This window comes from Dendrobates tinctorius, unplaced genomic scaffold (assembly GCF_039654945.1).
Source record: "Dendrobates tinctorius isolate UK_male_01 unplaced genomic scaffold, ASM3965494v1 ptg000020l, whole genome shotgun sequence".
In the NCBI taxonomy this organism is placed as follows: domain Eukaryota; kingdom Metazoa; phylum Chordata; class Amphibia; order Anura; family Dendrobatidae; genus Dendrobates; species Dendrobates tinctorius.
The window spans coordinates 36,606,938-36,622,866 of NW_027361688.1; the positions used below are offsets into that span (position 1 = coordinate 36,606,938).

The following is a 15,929-nucleotide window of genomic DNA, read 5'->3' on the forward strand; positions in this document are numbered from 1 at the left end:
CCCATGCATGGTTCATTTTAATGAAGGTTAGATCATCCACATTTTGGGTTGACAGACGGGTCCTTTTTTCTGTCAGGATTGATCCAGCTGCACTGAAGACTCTTTCCGATAGCACACTTGCAGCTGGGCAAGCGAGCTCCTGTAAGGCATATTGTGCCAATTCAGGCCAGGTGTCCAGTTTAGCGGCCCAACAGTCAAAGGGGAATGACCTGTGTGGGAGAACATCGATATGGGAGGAAAAGTAGTTTGTAACCATAGTTGACAACTGCAGTCTCCTGTCACTTTCCATCGATGCAGTATTACCAGTTGTGTGAGCGGTACTTGAAAAATCAGTCCACAACATTGTCATGAAACCCCTGTCTCCAACGCCACTTCTGCTGTGTGCACCATGAACACCTCTGCCAAGCTGCCCCCAGCCCGTACGGCTCGTGTGAGAACCATCACCGCTGCTGTGTGCTGGGAATGCCTCAAGCAACCGATTTACCAGAGTTGCTTGTTTATTAGCCAATATTAGGTCAAGGTTCTCCTGTGGCATGATGTTTTGTAATTTGCCTTTATAGCGTGGATCCAGGATGCTGGCCAACCAGTAGTCGTCATCGTTCATCATTTTGGCAATGTGGGGGTCCCTTTTTAGAATCTGCAAGGCATAATCTGACATGTGGGCCAATGTTCCCGGTGTCAATGATGCACTGCGAGTGCTGATTGGAGGAGCACTTTCTGGCAAATCCACATCCCTCCAGTCACGCACAAACCCTGTACCAGACCTTGCCACGCCAACATTTTCACTTGCCCCACGAGATGCATCCTCCTCCCCTAAGTAATCATCCCCATCATCATCCTCCTCCTCCTCCTCCTCCACCTCGTCCAGGAGAGGTCCCTGAGCAGACAATGGCTGAATGTCATCAAGGATTCCCTCCTCCTCTTCCGCCTCATCAACATTGGCTGCAGACGCCTGCTCCTTAAGGTGCGTCAAAGTTTGCATGAGCAGACGCATAAGTGGGATGCTCATGCTTAGGATGGCGTCGTCTGCGCTTACCAGCCGTGTGCATTCCTCAAAACACTGAAGGACTTTACAGAGGTCTTTCAGCTTCGACCACTGCACACCTGTCAACTCCATGTCTGCTCTCAAAGTGCCTGGCCGTGTATCCTCCCACAAATGCATTATGGCCTGCCTCTGCTCGCACAGCCGCTCCACCATGTGCAGGGTGGAGTTCCACCTTGTTGCAATGTCGATAATGAGGCGGTGGTTGGGAAGGTGGAGCAATCGCTGCAGCTTCTGCATACGAACGGAGTGTACAGGCGACCGGCGGATGTGCGCGCACAGTCTTCGCACCTTCTGGAGCAGGGCTGTTAACTCCGGATAATTTTTGAGGAAGCACTGCACCACCAGGTTCAAGGTGTGAGCCAAGCAAGGTATGTGGCTGAGTTTTGAAAGGGCTATGGCTGCCACAAAATTACGGCCGTTATCACTAACTACCTTGCCTGCCTCAAGATGTACACTGCCCAGCCATGACTCAGTTTGTCGCTTCAAGTACTCGGCCAGCACCTCGGCGGTGTGTCTGTCGCCCAAACACATCATCTGCAACACAGCCTGCTGACGCTTTCCACTAGCTGCTCGATAGGGGGACACATCGTGTGCAACAGTGGCAGCTGCAGATGGAGTGCTCGTACGACTGCGCTCTGTGGACGAGCTTTCGCTTCTGGAGGAGGAGGAGGGTCGAACGCCTACAGCCAACTGTTTCCTATACCGTGGGCTAGGCAGCACTGTCCCACCACCGCTGTCCCCTGTGGACCCTGCATCCACCACATTAACCCAGTGCGCAGTGATGGACACGTAACGGCCCTGGCCATGCCGACTGGACCATGCATCAGTTGTGAGGTGCACCTTTCCGCTCACTGACTGCTTGAGTGCATGGACAATGCGGTCTTTCACATGATGGTGGAGGGCTGGGATGGCTTTGCGAGAGAAGAAGTGGCGACTGGGTAGGTCATAGCGTGGTACTGCATAGGCCATGAGTTCGCGGAAAGCTGTGCTTTCCACCAACCGAAAGGGCATCATCTCAAACGAGATTAGTTTGGCAATGTGGGCGTTCAAACCCAGTGTACGCGGATGAGAGACTGAGTACTTTCTTGACCTACTCGTAGTGTCTGGGAGGGTGAGCTGGACTTGAGAGCTGCATATGGTGGAAGTAGCGGTGGACAGGGCGGACTGAGAGAGGGTTGATGATGGTGATGGAGTTGGTGTTCTTTCTGATGGCCTAGATTCAGTATTTCGTTGATATAACAGTGGGATTCCCTGACTGCTGTGGCCTTGCAACGACACCTCAACATTTGCTGCTGTGCTAACCGGTGGGCTTACAGTGGGGGAAACAATGTAGTGTTGCTGACTACCTTCTTTGTGATCAGTTGCACATGTGGCACTTGAGGTTTGGTGTTGTGTCCACGCTTGCAAGTGCATGGTGGTTAAATGTCTAAGCATGCAACTGGTATTCAAATTTTTCAGATTTTTCCCTCGGCTAAAGGTCTTTGCGCACTTCTTACAGATAACCTTGGCCTGATCATGAGGATTTTGTTCAAAAAAGTGCCACACTGCACTCTTCCTACTTTGGCAGATATTTTGCGGCCTAGCACGCTGTGATCTTTTGACCCTCTGGACAAGCTGTCCAGCAACTCTTTTGATTTTTGGAACCTGTCTTTGGAGTGCTCCGGGCCTGCCAGATAACAGCTGTTGCGATGTCGATGTCTGCTGTGGATGCTCCTCATCTGAGCTATTGGAAGCAGCACCCTCTTCCCCCAATGGATGCCAATCTGGGTCAACAACTGGGTCATCCATCACCTCCTCTTCAATGTCATGTGCACCTTCCTCTGTGTCACCGTGTATGGTGGTATAGTGTGCGGGAAGGGGCAGCTGAGTCTCATCAGGGTCAGAATCTGGCTCTGTACACTGCGAGGACAATGTAGTGCTCTGAGTGACTGTACCAGCAGAATCATCTATCAGCGGCTGTGCATCAGTGCACTCCATGTCAGAGTCATCTTGGCCTGGGTAATTCACCATTTCACTTGATAATCCAGGCATGGTATGAGAAAACAGCTCCATGGAGTAATCAGTAGTATGGCCTGCATCATCCTTCAATCTTGGTTGGGGTGAAGGACACAAGGAAAGGTGTGGTTCATGAACATGAGCCTCCAATGACGACTCAGTGCTTTTACTTTTTACAACTTCAGAAGAAGAGGTGATAGAGCTGGAGGCTGAGTCAGCAATGTAAGATAAAACTTTTTCCTGATGCTCTGGCTTTAAAAGCGGTTTGCCAACTCGTAGAAAACTAAGCCTTCGAAGCCTTATGGAGCCAGACGATGACGCAGGCTCAACACCTCCTGCATTCGGTCCTATTTTGCTCTTGCCACTACCATCAGATCCACCACCAACACCATCATTACCAGCTGCCAACCCCCGCCCAATTCCACGGCTTCTTCCACCAGCCTTCCTCATTTTTTGTAGAAATGTAGACAAAATCCAACAAACTATATAGTAATGTAAAACAAGGTACAAGGTGTCTATAGGACAGGGGAGATTTTGAATTTCTGCACACACTTGTGGACACTGGACACTTATGGATTGTGTGAGGCCCACTGAATATCACAGCGCTATGTCACAGGCTCGATGGCACAGGTGTGAAAAAAGTGACTACAGGATAAGGGAGATTTTGAATTTCTGCACACACTAGTGGACACTGGACACTTTTGGATTGTGTGAGGCCCACTGACTATCAGAGCGCTATGTCACAGGCTCGATGGCACAGGTGTGAAAAAAGTGACTACAGGATCACAGAGATTTTGAATTTCTGCACACACTTGTGGACACTGGACACTTTTGGATTGTGTGAGGCCCACTGAATATCAGAGCGCTATGTCACAGGCAGAAATTGGCTAGTGTATCACAAACTACAAGGTGTATGTAGAATTGGGCAGAATAGGAATCTCCCTAGAGTGTAGGTCTGTAAGAACGGAACAAGTCCTCCACTTATCCTTCCACAGTGACACACAGATAGCTTCACTGTGGCCATGATAACAGCCGTTACACGGTACTGAGAGGAGCGTGCACGTACACGGCTGTCTGGTGTACGTAAAATTGTCAAGCTCCGTATTTTTTAAGTATACGGACTGACACACGCTGTCTCTCTATAGTTTTGAATGTGATCAAACAGCAAATATATTTAACTGTTTGAAAGCTAGACAAAACTAGTAGGTGCAGGTCTGTAAGAACGGAACATGTCCTCGACTTATTCTCACAGAGTGACACACAGATAGCTTCACTGTGGCTGTGATAACAGCCGTTACACGGTACTGTGTGAGGAGCGTACATGCTGTATGGTGTGAAAAAATGCACGCTCAGTACCTCAGCAGGACAAAAAAAAAAATTGGGATTGCTTTTAAAAAAGCAGTTTGCAGAGCAGAGGGTAAACAGCAATGCAGCTGTCAGGAAGCCTTAGAAGGCAGCCTAACAACCAACACCGCTGATCCACCACAATATAGCCTCCCCTTGCACTGCACACACAGTGACTGGTGTGTTGTACAGGCAAAATCGCTAGCAGCAGAAGCAGTTTTTTTTTCTTCTTCCCTGCCTAACGCTCTCCCTACAGAATCAGCAGCAGCAACCTCTCCCTATGCTAAGATCGGCAGAAGTAAGATGGCGGTCGGCGTGCACGCCCTTTTATAACCCCTGTGACGCCCACCAAAGCAAGCCAATCACTTGCATGCCCTTCTGAAAGATGCCTATGTCATCACATTGCCCACAGTGTCCGTGGATCCGGATTGGCTGAAAAAGAGCGCAAAACAAACTTTTGAAACGCGACTTTGGCGCGTAAGTCGCCGACCTCGTGGCCGACCTCATCCTAGGGTCGGGTTTCGTTTCATGAAACCCGACTTTGCAAAAGTCGGCGACTTTTGAAATTTTTCGACCCGTTTCGCTCAACTCTAGTATTGAACTCTTTGTGATTGGGATAGGTTCGAGATGGAGGTTGAGCTCATTTAAAGAGAACAGAACATTCCTGAGGGGGCTCTTTATTCTGCTTAATTTTGAGGGTTTCGAAGATAGCCGAAATTAGACTATCGACCGTGTCCCGTGTTTTAGATACGTTATCTGCTTCTGAGTCAGATCCCGATTGGGAATCATTGTCTGACCTAAGGTCGTCTTCTGAGGAAGGAGCCGACGAAGGAAACCTGGGTGAAGCAGAAGGACCTTGCGAGCTGAAAGATGAGCCAGACAGAGCCCGCTTCCTAGAACTCCTACCCAGTCTGTCCCTCTGAAGGTTGCGGTCAGGAGCGGACGACTCGCCATGAGAGGTGGTCAGCGCACCGGTGGCTGTAGATAGCTGCGGCAAACGTTCTAAGACCTGGACCAGGGACTGAGAGACTTTAGTCAGATCAGAAAACGACTGACACATTGCCACGGCCCACTGTGGTGGAGAGCTCTCATTTTGGGCTTCGGTGTGCTCCTGAGGGGCCGACATTATGGAAGGACTGCAGGACGGGCAGAAGGGAGACGACTGACCTGATGCCCACTTCTTTTTGCAATGCGCACAGGCGTAGTGAGTGGCTGTGGGTCTAAAACAGAGAGCCCTTGCAGGGTTGGGCATATGTATAGAGTGTGACAGAATGTCGCACGAACTGAGGTGAAACTACCGCAGGGAGCTAATTGCAGCCTTAGCCTACCCAGGTTCAGAGGTGCAGCCAGGAACGCCGCTGTGTCCCCCAAGCAGAGATCCGGAGGAGAGAAAAAAACTCTCTTCCAGGCAGACAGAACGGCGATAGCAGTGGGCGGAGCTTAGTGGCTAAGCCGCGTGATTGGAAGAAACTGCGGGGGGGGGGGGGGGGAGGCGGCTAAGCCTGAGACTGGTAGCGCTGAGGTGAAAATAACCCTGTATTGGGTTAATAAAGAGCGCGAAAAGAAAGCGGGCAGAGCAAGGAGGAGGTGGCTTTTAAAGAGAAAGCGAAAGTTACCGGTTACCCCCCCCCCCAAGGCTTATGTTCCACGGTGCACCGGGAACCTGTTAACCTGCGGTGAGGAGATCCGACGTGCTGTTAAACCCCAGGGCCAACCGTGCCTGTGCAACTCATTGCTGAACCCCGTGGAGGTGAGCGATGAGGAAAGCAGGGCGGGAGATTTAAAAGTGCTTCAAACAGGGACCGATGTAAATGCTACCAGAGTCGCCTGTAGTGGTCCCTGTCAGACTAGGGAGCTCTGCTTCCATCCATTTGAATGAAGGGCTGGAGGGGCATGTATCCAGCTTACCTTAAAATCCAGAAGAGGATCAGGCTAAGTGCACACGTACCGGAACTCTCGCGGAAATTACCGCGAGAATTCCGGAATTCCATTCCGCGGGAAAATCGCATTTTAAATTCCCGCGGAAAAAGTAGCATTTTGCAAGCGTATTTAGCTTGCAAAATGCTAGCGTTTTCCAAGCGATCTGTAGCATCGCTTGGAGAACTGATTGACAGGTTGGTCACACTCGTCAAACATAGTGTTTGACAAGTGTGACCAACTTTTTACTACTGAGGCTGCCTATGCAGCATCAGTAGTAAAAGATAGAATGTAAAAAAAAAATAAAAAATGGTGTTATTCTTACCTTCCGACGTCCTGCACATCCGTTCCCAGTAATCCTTTGCGAAAATGCCCGCGATGATGTCCGTTCTCGCGGGATCGCGAAGTCTCGCGGTTATTCGCGATGACGTCGCGCGAATGACCGCGAGACTTCGCGATCCCGCGAGAACGGACGCCATCGCGGGCATTTTCGCAAAGGCTTACTGGGAACGGATGCGTGGAGAGAAGCGGGAATGCTGCGCGGGACGACGGAAGGTGAGAATAAAAATATTTTTAATTTTAAATTCTATTTTTTACAGGGATATGGTACCCAAAGCCCGGAGGAGTCTCCTCTCCTCCGGACCGTGGGTACCATCCGCAAATGTTCTGCTTACTTTCCTGATGGTGTGCACAGCCACATGCAGGAAGTAAGCGGAACAATGCATTCCTATGGGTGCGGGATCGCCGCCATTCCGCAAATTAATGAGCATGCTGCGTTTTTTACCGCAAAGCGATTCCGCCGCGGTAAAAACCGCAGCATTAGCACAGCATTGCGGAATCCCATAGGAATGCATGGGATGCTTATTTTTCGCGTTTTCGCGGCAAAATCGCGCGGTTAAAACCGCCGCGGAAACGCGAAAAAAACGCCACGTGTGAACTCAGCCTAACCACAGGGGCCCGCGGGTAGGGAGCAGGCCGCTGGGAGAAAAGGTCCTCTGTACCCGCACCATGTTCGCTTGGTGCAGAAGACGGCGCCAACTAGAATAGGAACGTCACCGCCGGTGACCGCCGTCTTCCTCTCAGCCCTGTCCTGGGAGAGGGATGAGGAGGGGAATCGGCAGGACCCGCCACCTGTATCCGCCCATAGTACCCGACGGTGATATGGGAAAAGGTCCTGCCTGCGGTCCTGAGAGTTGCGATGTGGGTAACACCTCATTGCTCGCTCAGCCGCCTAATATTGGAAAGCAGGATGAACTTACACCCTGTTTCCAGATGCTGAATCTGCAAAATTGAAAAGAGAGAGATTAACACACACAATTAAGCCCTAAAAGAGAAGGAAATGAATGGTTAATTGCGGATCTGGGAAGATCCCGGTTCGCCTCCTACAGACACTAAGCACAAACTGAGGTACTTGGTGCCTGTCAGGGGGTGTATACTGCCGGGGAGGAGCTAATTTTCTTGTTTTGCATAGTGTCAGCCTCCTAGCAGCATACACCCATGGTAATCTGTGTCCCCCAATAAGGCGATAAAGAAATAGTTTTTGCATCACCACATTTTGAGAGCTATAATTTTTCCGTATTTTGACCCACAGAGTCATGTGAGGTCTTATTTTTTGCAGGATGAGTTGATGTTTTTATTGGTACCATTTTCGGGCGTGTGACATTTTTTGATCGCTTTTTATTCCGACGCAGAATGAACAAAAACCAGCATTTCAAGAATTTCTTTTGGGGGGGGTGTTTACACCGTTCCGCGTGCAGTAAAATTGATAAGGTGATTTTATTCTTCGGGTCAGTACGGTTACAGCGATACCTCATTTATGTCTTTTTTTATGTTTTGGCGCTTTTATGCAATGAAAACAATTTTACTTAAAAAAATAATTATTTTTGCATCACTTTATTCTGCGAGCTATAACTTTTTTATTGTTTCGCTGATGATGCTGTGTGGTGGCTCGTTTTTTGCGGGACAAGATGACGTTTTCACCGGTACCATGGTTATTTCTATCCGTCTTTTTGATCGCGCGTTATTACATTTTTTGTTCGGCGGTATGATAAATAAATCATTATTTTTTGTTTTTATTTAAGGGGTTCGCTAAAAGGGTTAACTAGTGGGACAGTTTTATAGGGCGGGTCATTACGAACGCGGCGATACCAAATGTGTACTTTTGTTTTTTATTTTCAAAAAATGAATTAGGGATTTTTTTTTATTTATTTAGCTTTTTTTTTTTTAAATTATTTTTACACTTTTTTTTTTTTACTTTATTACAATGTCCCAGGGGGGACATCACTGTCATGTGACAGATCGCTGATCTGTCACATCACAGATTGCTGTGACAGATCAGCGATCTGTCACAGGCACTGCAGCAGACTTCCTCATGCCTGCGCTCAGCAGGCATGAGGATGACGCCTCCCTTGCAGGCCCCCGAAGGTCCCCGGCGCCATATTGGATCCGGGGACCTACAAGGAAGGAGGCCCCCGCAGTAGCGCTGCACATCACGCTGCTGCGGGGGGCTCAGGAAAGCACGAAGGGAGCCCCCTCCCTGCCGATGCTTCCCTAAACCCTCAATACACTGCGATCATGTTTGATAGCAGTGTGCCAGGGGCTAATGTCCGTGACCGCCCCTGACACATAGTGCCGGGTGTCAGCTGTGATAATCAGCTGACACCCGGCCGCGATCAGCTGCGCTCCCCCCGTGAGCGCAGCTGATCGCGCTAGACGTACTATCCCGTCCATGGGCATAGGGGCCCAGGTCCCATGGACGGGATAGTACGTCAGATGTCAGAAAGGGGTTAAATGTTTCAATTAAAACCTTTAAAACTCATGTTTTTAGCCTTTATTATCTTTGGATTATATATTTTCATATTTCTGTTTTGGCATTTTATATCTTTTGATGATACCCCTTAACATATAGTCGTTTTTGTCTTTTTAGATCTGTAAATGATAGCTTTTGATAGTTTTTTTTCTAACTTTTGGATAATAGCATTTAATATCCTGTATGTCTTTGTCTTTTTATATCTTATAATACATAGTATTTTTGCCTTTTTAAATATTTAGATGTTATTTGATATCTTGCATATTTTAGTCTATTTATATTTTTAGATGATCTCTTGAAATTATGAATCTTTTTGCCTTTATATATCTTTACATGATAACTATGTAAATGATATTATTCTGTCTTCATTTGTCACTGAAGGAAACTAGATCTATTCACTTACGGGTTGTGTGTTAACCTATTATATTTCTCAATCTTTTGTAAGTCAGTTGTCTGATCCAAAGAAAATAATGAAAAAAATATTGGTGGCCGGGGAGCACTTAATTGGGTGGTACAGAAAAACCTTGGCTACTTTTTTCCCAAAATATAATTAAGATACCCTGTTTATTTTTGTCCTTTTAAAACTTTCAATTAAAACTTGTATGTTTTGGCCATTATTATCCTTATATTATATCTTTTGATATTTTTGTTTTTGCCTTTTTAGATTATATATAGTATTTTTTGGCCTTTTTATATTTTGTATGCTTTTTTATTTTTGAAAACCTTGCCTCCTTTCATCCCAAAACATCAATACTTCGTTAGGAGACTAGGCCTGACCTACAATAGCTCATACAGCCCATAACAACAGTGTCTCCATTTCTATAAGAAAACTGCTGTTTTTTTCTAATTTCACATTTTAAGCCATAAGGCAACCAACACTTGGTAAATCAATGGTGACTTCTTACAGACTGTAACTGTTTTGTGAACGTTGTGCTTGCAGATTCTAAAATCTCAACAATGTACAGATGACTCGGCAAGCGCTTCCATATTCTTCCCTCTGAATCCATCAGATATTTCAGGACAAAAAGCTTGAACAGGAATTCTGAAATGCCCTTGTTGACCTGCAGAATAAGAATAACACGAGAGGTTACGAATTCTACAAAATATATTTCCAGATTCATTATTTTTGACATGGAGTTGTGCTGTGTGCTTTTGTAGGTGACATTAAGTGGTAGCATTATTTAGACATGGAGGACAATGATGTTGAAGGTATGAATTACTTACAGAAGATGTAATATCAATATGGAATATTATAGGGCAATTCTTCAGCTTTTCATCAAGAAAAGGCAGCAAGGTTTTCAAAACTTTATTTTCATCAACTTCTGGGTTGATTAGCCGGATTGTTTTGAGAATTGGTCTTTTAGTCTTGAAGTCTGATTCAAGCTTTTGGTAAAGCCTTTTCACATACAGAGATTTTCCTGGAACAAATGGAAAGTTGTCGTCTAACCATTACTTATCATTGGTTTCATAGAACACAGGTATCACTAGATTTCAATAGAAAGATTTTTAATTCATAGCTGTGATAAGGCACTAACAATTGTTTTGAATGTATAAGGGGAGATATATTTTGAGTTGGCTGCTAAAACAAGGGCCAATTATGGGGTGTGCTGAAAAACTGCCAAGGGCCCCAGTCTCAAAGGGGACCCCTATTATCACTATGACAGCTACATTTTCAATTTTTTCAGCATTCTCATGAAACAGATACAATTGACACCCATGTTCAAGCCATACCATGGCAGCCATATCTCCATGGCATTCTATCCGCTCTGCTATAGCAGCTGACTTTACAGGCCAAATAGACCTTTGCTGCTACCTTCAGTGTGACATCAATGAATTTTAATGCTTTTTCAAGAAAAAAGGCGGTAGCGCTATCTATTATGGGGACAAAGGAGTGGGCATTGTTTTGTGGGGAGCAAAGAGGTTATTTTTACCGTTTTGTTGCTGGGAACAAGAAGAGGTCTATTGGCAATATAATAAGGGCTTAAAATATAAACCAGATCCTACTTACCCGCTCCGGCACGTTTGGATGACACAATACCAGCACCAAGTCCATTCTGAAATATATGAGCAGCTGAAACAGCCGCCGGATAGACAGTAAAATGATTGCGTAGATAACGCTGCAGCTCTTCGAGGGGATTCTGCGGAATCATGTGCACTTTGTGCTGGCTGAAGACGGAGGGGATGTAGCAATGTTCCCGATCAGAGTTACATATGATCACTAGGTAGAAGTCATGGTCACTTCGGGCCTGCAGCTGCTGGAAGAGCTGCTCGGATTTGTATGCCGTATCATAGTTTAGTTCATCTGCATAGATTAGACTGTAAATCTTCCTGCCATTGTAACCTGTTGTTAGACACCTCCGGAAAAATAAGGCAACTTCTTCAAATGAAGTTTGAGGCGTGCACAGCAAAACTTCATCATAAGACGGCAAAGGCTCTTTAACGCTGTGCATATAAATTGACAACACACAGGACAAGATCTGGGATGAGGGACATAACACTAAATTGGGGCGACCTTCATGCAAACTGGGATGGAACTTGCGCACAACCCATTTAGCATTTTGCTTTGCTAAAGAGTCCAAGCGTCTACCCAGAGTATCTAAATCTAAGCATCCTGGGAATAAGGCATTCATATATGCCATAGAATGCCCCCACACCAGCCTTAGCTTCTCCAATACACTTTTACAGCTTGAAAATAGTCGTGCAAAAGTCATCCTGTTTGGGCGGCTCCCAGTAGAAGATCCAATGTAACAGGAGTTGATTGTGTCAATTTTCTGACACTCGGACTTAATAAAAGACAACATTACAAGCGCCTCCTCACTGATATCTCTTCTCTGAAACTGTTCGCTCAGGAAAACCAACTGTTCTGCCGTGTAATAATTCAGGTAGTAAAGCTGTGACCTCTTCGTGTTCATAAATTCCAGCCACTCTGCCAGCAGGCTCTCCATTGTTCTGCAGATATCTGGAAGGAGACCGGTAAGAGTTCCTTGTCCTTCCACATTATCGATGCCATTGACATCAAATTTCATACAAATGCTAATTTTTGCATCATCTGAACAGTAAATTTCTGCTTTCCATGTTCTAAATAACATATTTCCAGCTAAATGAAGGTCCATAAATGATCTTCCAAGCCTCTGGACATTGGAAAAAATCTGGAAAAGACAAGAAAATATTAGTCATAAATATCATACGAACTTACTGAGATCCCTGTTTTTCACATTTTCTTCGGTTTTGCTCTCCTGTACTTATGAGCATGTAAGACTTCCACAATTAATGACTGCATCACATATAGCGATTGCTCGGGAAAGTGTTAATAAGATCTGAGATGAGACTGGAAAGAACGCAAAACTATGAACCTTCGAAAATACAGTACACATTACTTTAACCCCTTCACCCCCAAGGGTGGTTTGCACGTTCATGACCGAGCCAATTTTTACAATTCTGACCACTGTACCTTTATGAGGTCATAACTCTGGAACGCTTCCATGGATCCCGGTGATTCTGACAATGTTTTCTCGTGACATATTGTACTTCATGTTAGTGGTAAAATTTCATTCAAATAACTTGCGTTTATTTGTGAGAAAAACGGAAATTTGGCGAAAATTTTGAAAATTTCGCAATTTTCCAACTTTGAATTTTTTTGCCCTTAAATCACAGAGATACGGCACACAAAAAACTTGATAACTAACATTTCCCACATGTTTACTTTACATCAGCACAATTTTGGAACCAAAATTTTTTTTGTTAGGAAGTTATAAGGGTTAAAAGTTGACCAGCGATTTCTCATTTTTACAACACCATTTTATTTTTAGGACCACATCACATTTGAAGCCACTTTGAGGGGTCTATATGATAGAAAATACCCAAAAGTGACACCATTCTAAAAACTGCACCCCTTAAGGTGCTCAAAACCACATTCAAGAAGTTTATTAACCCTTTAGGTGCGTCACAGGAATTTTTTTGAATATTTAAAAAAAAATGAACATCTAACTTTTTTTCATAAAAAAAATACTTCAGGTTCAATTTTTTTTATTTTACCAAGGGTAACAGGAGAAATTGAACTGCAAAAGTTATTGTGCAATTTGTTCTGAGTACGCAGATACCTGATATGTGGGAGGGAACGACTGTTTCGGCGCATGGCAGAGCTGAGAATGGAAGGAGCGCCGTTTGACTTTTTCAATGCAAAATTGGCTGGAATTCAGATTGGACGCCATGTCACGTTTGGAGAGTCCCTGATGTACCTAAACAGTGGAAACCCCCTACAAGTGACCCCATTTTGGAAACTAGACCCCCCAAGGAACTTATCTAGATATGTGGTGAGAACTTTGAACCCACAAGGGCTTTACAGAAGTTTATAACGTACAGCGGTACAATTATAAAATCATATTTTTTCCACAAAAATGATCTTTACACCCCAATTTTTATTTTCCCAAGGGTAACAGGACCCTAAAAGTTATTGTGCAATTTGTCCTGAGTACGCTGATACCCCACATGTGGGGGTAAACCACTATTTGGGCGCATGGCAGAGCTTGGAAGGGAAGCAGCGCCATTTGACGTTTTTGGCTGGAATTGAGATCGGACACCATGTCGCGTTTGGAAAACTCCTGATGTACCAAAACAGTGGAAACCCCCCACAAATGACACCATTTTGGAAACTAGACCCCCTAAGGAACTTATCTAGATGTGTGGTGAGCACTTTGACCCCCCATGGGGTTCACAGAAGTTTACAACGCCCGGGCGTGAAAATAAAAAATTCGTATTTTTTCCACAAACATGATCTTTTAGTCACCATTTTTTTTATTTTCCCAAGGGTACCAGGAGAAATTGGACCCCAAAAGTTGTTGTCCAATTTGTCCTGAGTATGCTGATACCCCATACGTGGGAGAAAACTACTGTATGGGCACACCTCGGGGCTCGGAAGGGAAGTAGTGACGTTTTGGAATGCAGACTTTGATGGAATGGTCTGCGGGTGTCATGTTGCCTTTGGAGAGGCCCTAATGTACCTAAACAGTGGAAACCCCCCACAAATGACACCATTTTGTAAACTAGACCCCCCAAAGAACTTATCTAGATGTGTGGTGAGCACTTTGAACCCCCCAGTGCTTCACAGAAGTTTACAACGCCCGGGCGTGAAAATAAAAAAATCGTATTTTTTTCCACAAACATGATCAATTAGTCCCCAATTTTTTCATTTTCCCAAGGGTAACAGGAGAAATTGGACCCCCAAAAGTTGTTGTCCAATTTGTCCTGAGTACGCTGACACCCCATATGTGGGAGAAAACTACTGTATGGACACACGTCGGGGCTCGGAAGGGAAGCAGTGACGTTTTGGAATGCAGACTTTGATGGAATGGTCTGCGGGTGTCATGTGCGTTTGGAGAGCCCCTGATGTACCTAAACTATTGAAACTCCCCACAAGTGACCCCATTTTGGACACTAGACCCCCCACGGAACTTATCTAGATGTGTGGTGAGCACTTTGAACCCCCAAGTGCTTCACAGAAGTTTATAACACTCGGACGTGAAAATAAAAAAATCATTTTTTTCCACAAAAATGATATTTTTGCCACCAATTTTTAATTTTCCTAAGGGTAACAGGAGAAATTGGACCCCAAAAATTGTTTTGCAATTTGTCCTGAGTAGGCTGATACCCTACATGTGGGGGTAAAACACTGTTTGGGCGCATAGCAGAGCTTGGAAGGGAAGGAGCACCATTTGACTTTTTCAACTCAGAATTGGCTGGAATTGAGATCAGACGCCATATTGCATTTGGAGAGCCCCTGATGTGCCCAAACAGTGGAAACCCCCATTCTAACTCCAACCCGAACCCCAACACGCCCCTAACCCTAACCCTAGCCCTAGCCCTAACCCTACCCTAACCCTAGCCCTAACCCTACCCCAACACACCCCTAGCCCTAACCCTAACCCTAACGGAAAAATGGAAATAAATACATTTTTTTTAATTTTATTATTTTTCCCTAACTAAGGGGGTGATAACGGGGGGTTTGATTTACTATTTATGGCGGTTTTTATGTTTGGCGGCTGTCGCACGCTAAAAGACGCTTTTTATTGTAAAAATAGTTTTTGCATCACCACATATTGAGAGCTATAATTTTTCCGTATTTTGACCCACCGAGCCATGTGAGGTCTTATTTTTTGCGGGACGAGTTGACGTTTTTATTGGTACCATTTTCGGGCACGTGGAATTTTTTGATCGCTTTTTATTCCGATTTTTGGGACGCAGAATGAACAAAAACCAGCGTTTCATGAATTTCTTTTTGGGGGGGGTGCGTTTACACCGTTCCGCGTGCGGTAAAATTGATAAAGAGGTTTTATTCTTCACGTCAGTACGGTTACAGCGATACCTCATTTAGGTCGTTTTTTTATGTTTTTGTCGGTTTTATGCAATGAAAACTATTTTATATAAAAAATAATTATTTTTGCATCGCTTTATTCAGCGAGCTATAACTTTTTTATTTTTTCGCTGATGATGCTGTGTGGCGGCTCGTTTTTTGCGGGACAAGATGTCGTTTTCAGCGGTACCATGGATATTTATATGCGTCTTTTTGATCGCGCGTTATTACACTTTTTGTTTGGCGGTATGATAAATCATTATTTTTTGCTTCGTTTTTTATTTTTATTTTTTAAGGGGTTCGCTAAAGGGGTTAACTAATGGGACAGTTTTATAGGGCGGGTCGTTACGGACGCGGCGATACCTAATATGTGTACTTTTATTGTTTTTTTTTTATTTCCAAAAAATGGATTTATTGGGGGAATATTTTTTTTTTTTTCTAATATATTTGGCGATTTTTTTTTAAATTAT

At 44.9% G+C, this 15,929-nt stretch overlaps 1 protein-coding gene across 1 annotated transcript in view; it reads right to left on the reverse strand.

Annotated features, from left to right (window-relative positions):
* The window catches only part of RNF213 (ring finger protein 213), a 394,954-nt gene that overhangs the window by 179,920 nt on the left and 199,105 nt on the right, over positions 1 to 15,929 (reverse strand). Inside the window, exons 25-27 of the mRNA XM_073568003.1 lie at positions 11,119 to 12,259; positions 10,335 to 10,528; positions 10,016 to 10,171 (exon numbers count right to left, since the gene is read on the reverse strand). Coding sequence (XP_073424104.1) covers positions 10,016 to 10,171; positions 10,335 to 10,528; positions 11,119 to 12,259 — 1,491 coding nt within the window. The remainder of the gene's footprint in view (positions 1 to 10,015; positions 10,172 to 10,334; positions 10,529 to 11,118; positions 12,260 to 15,929) is intronic.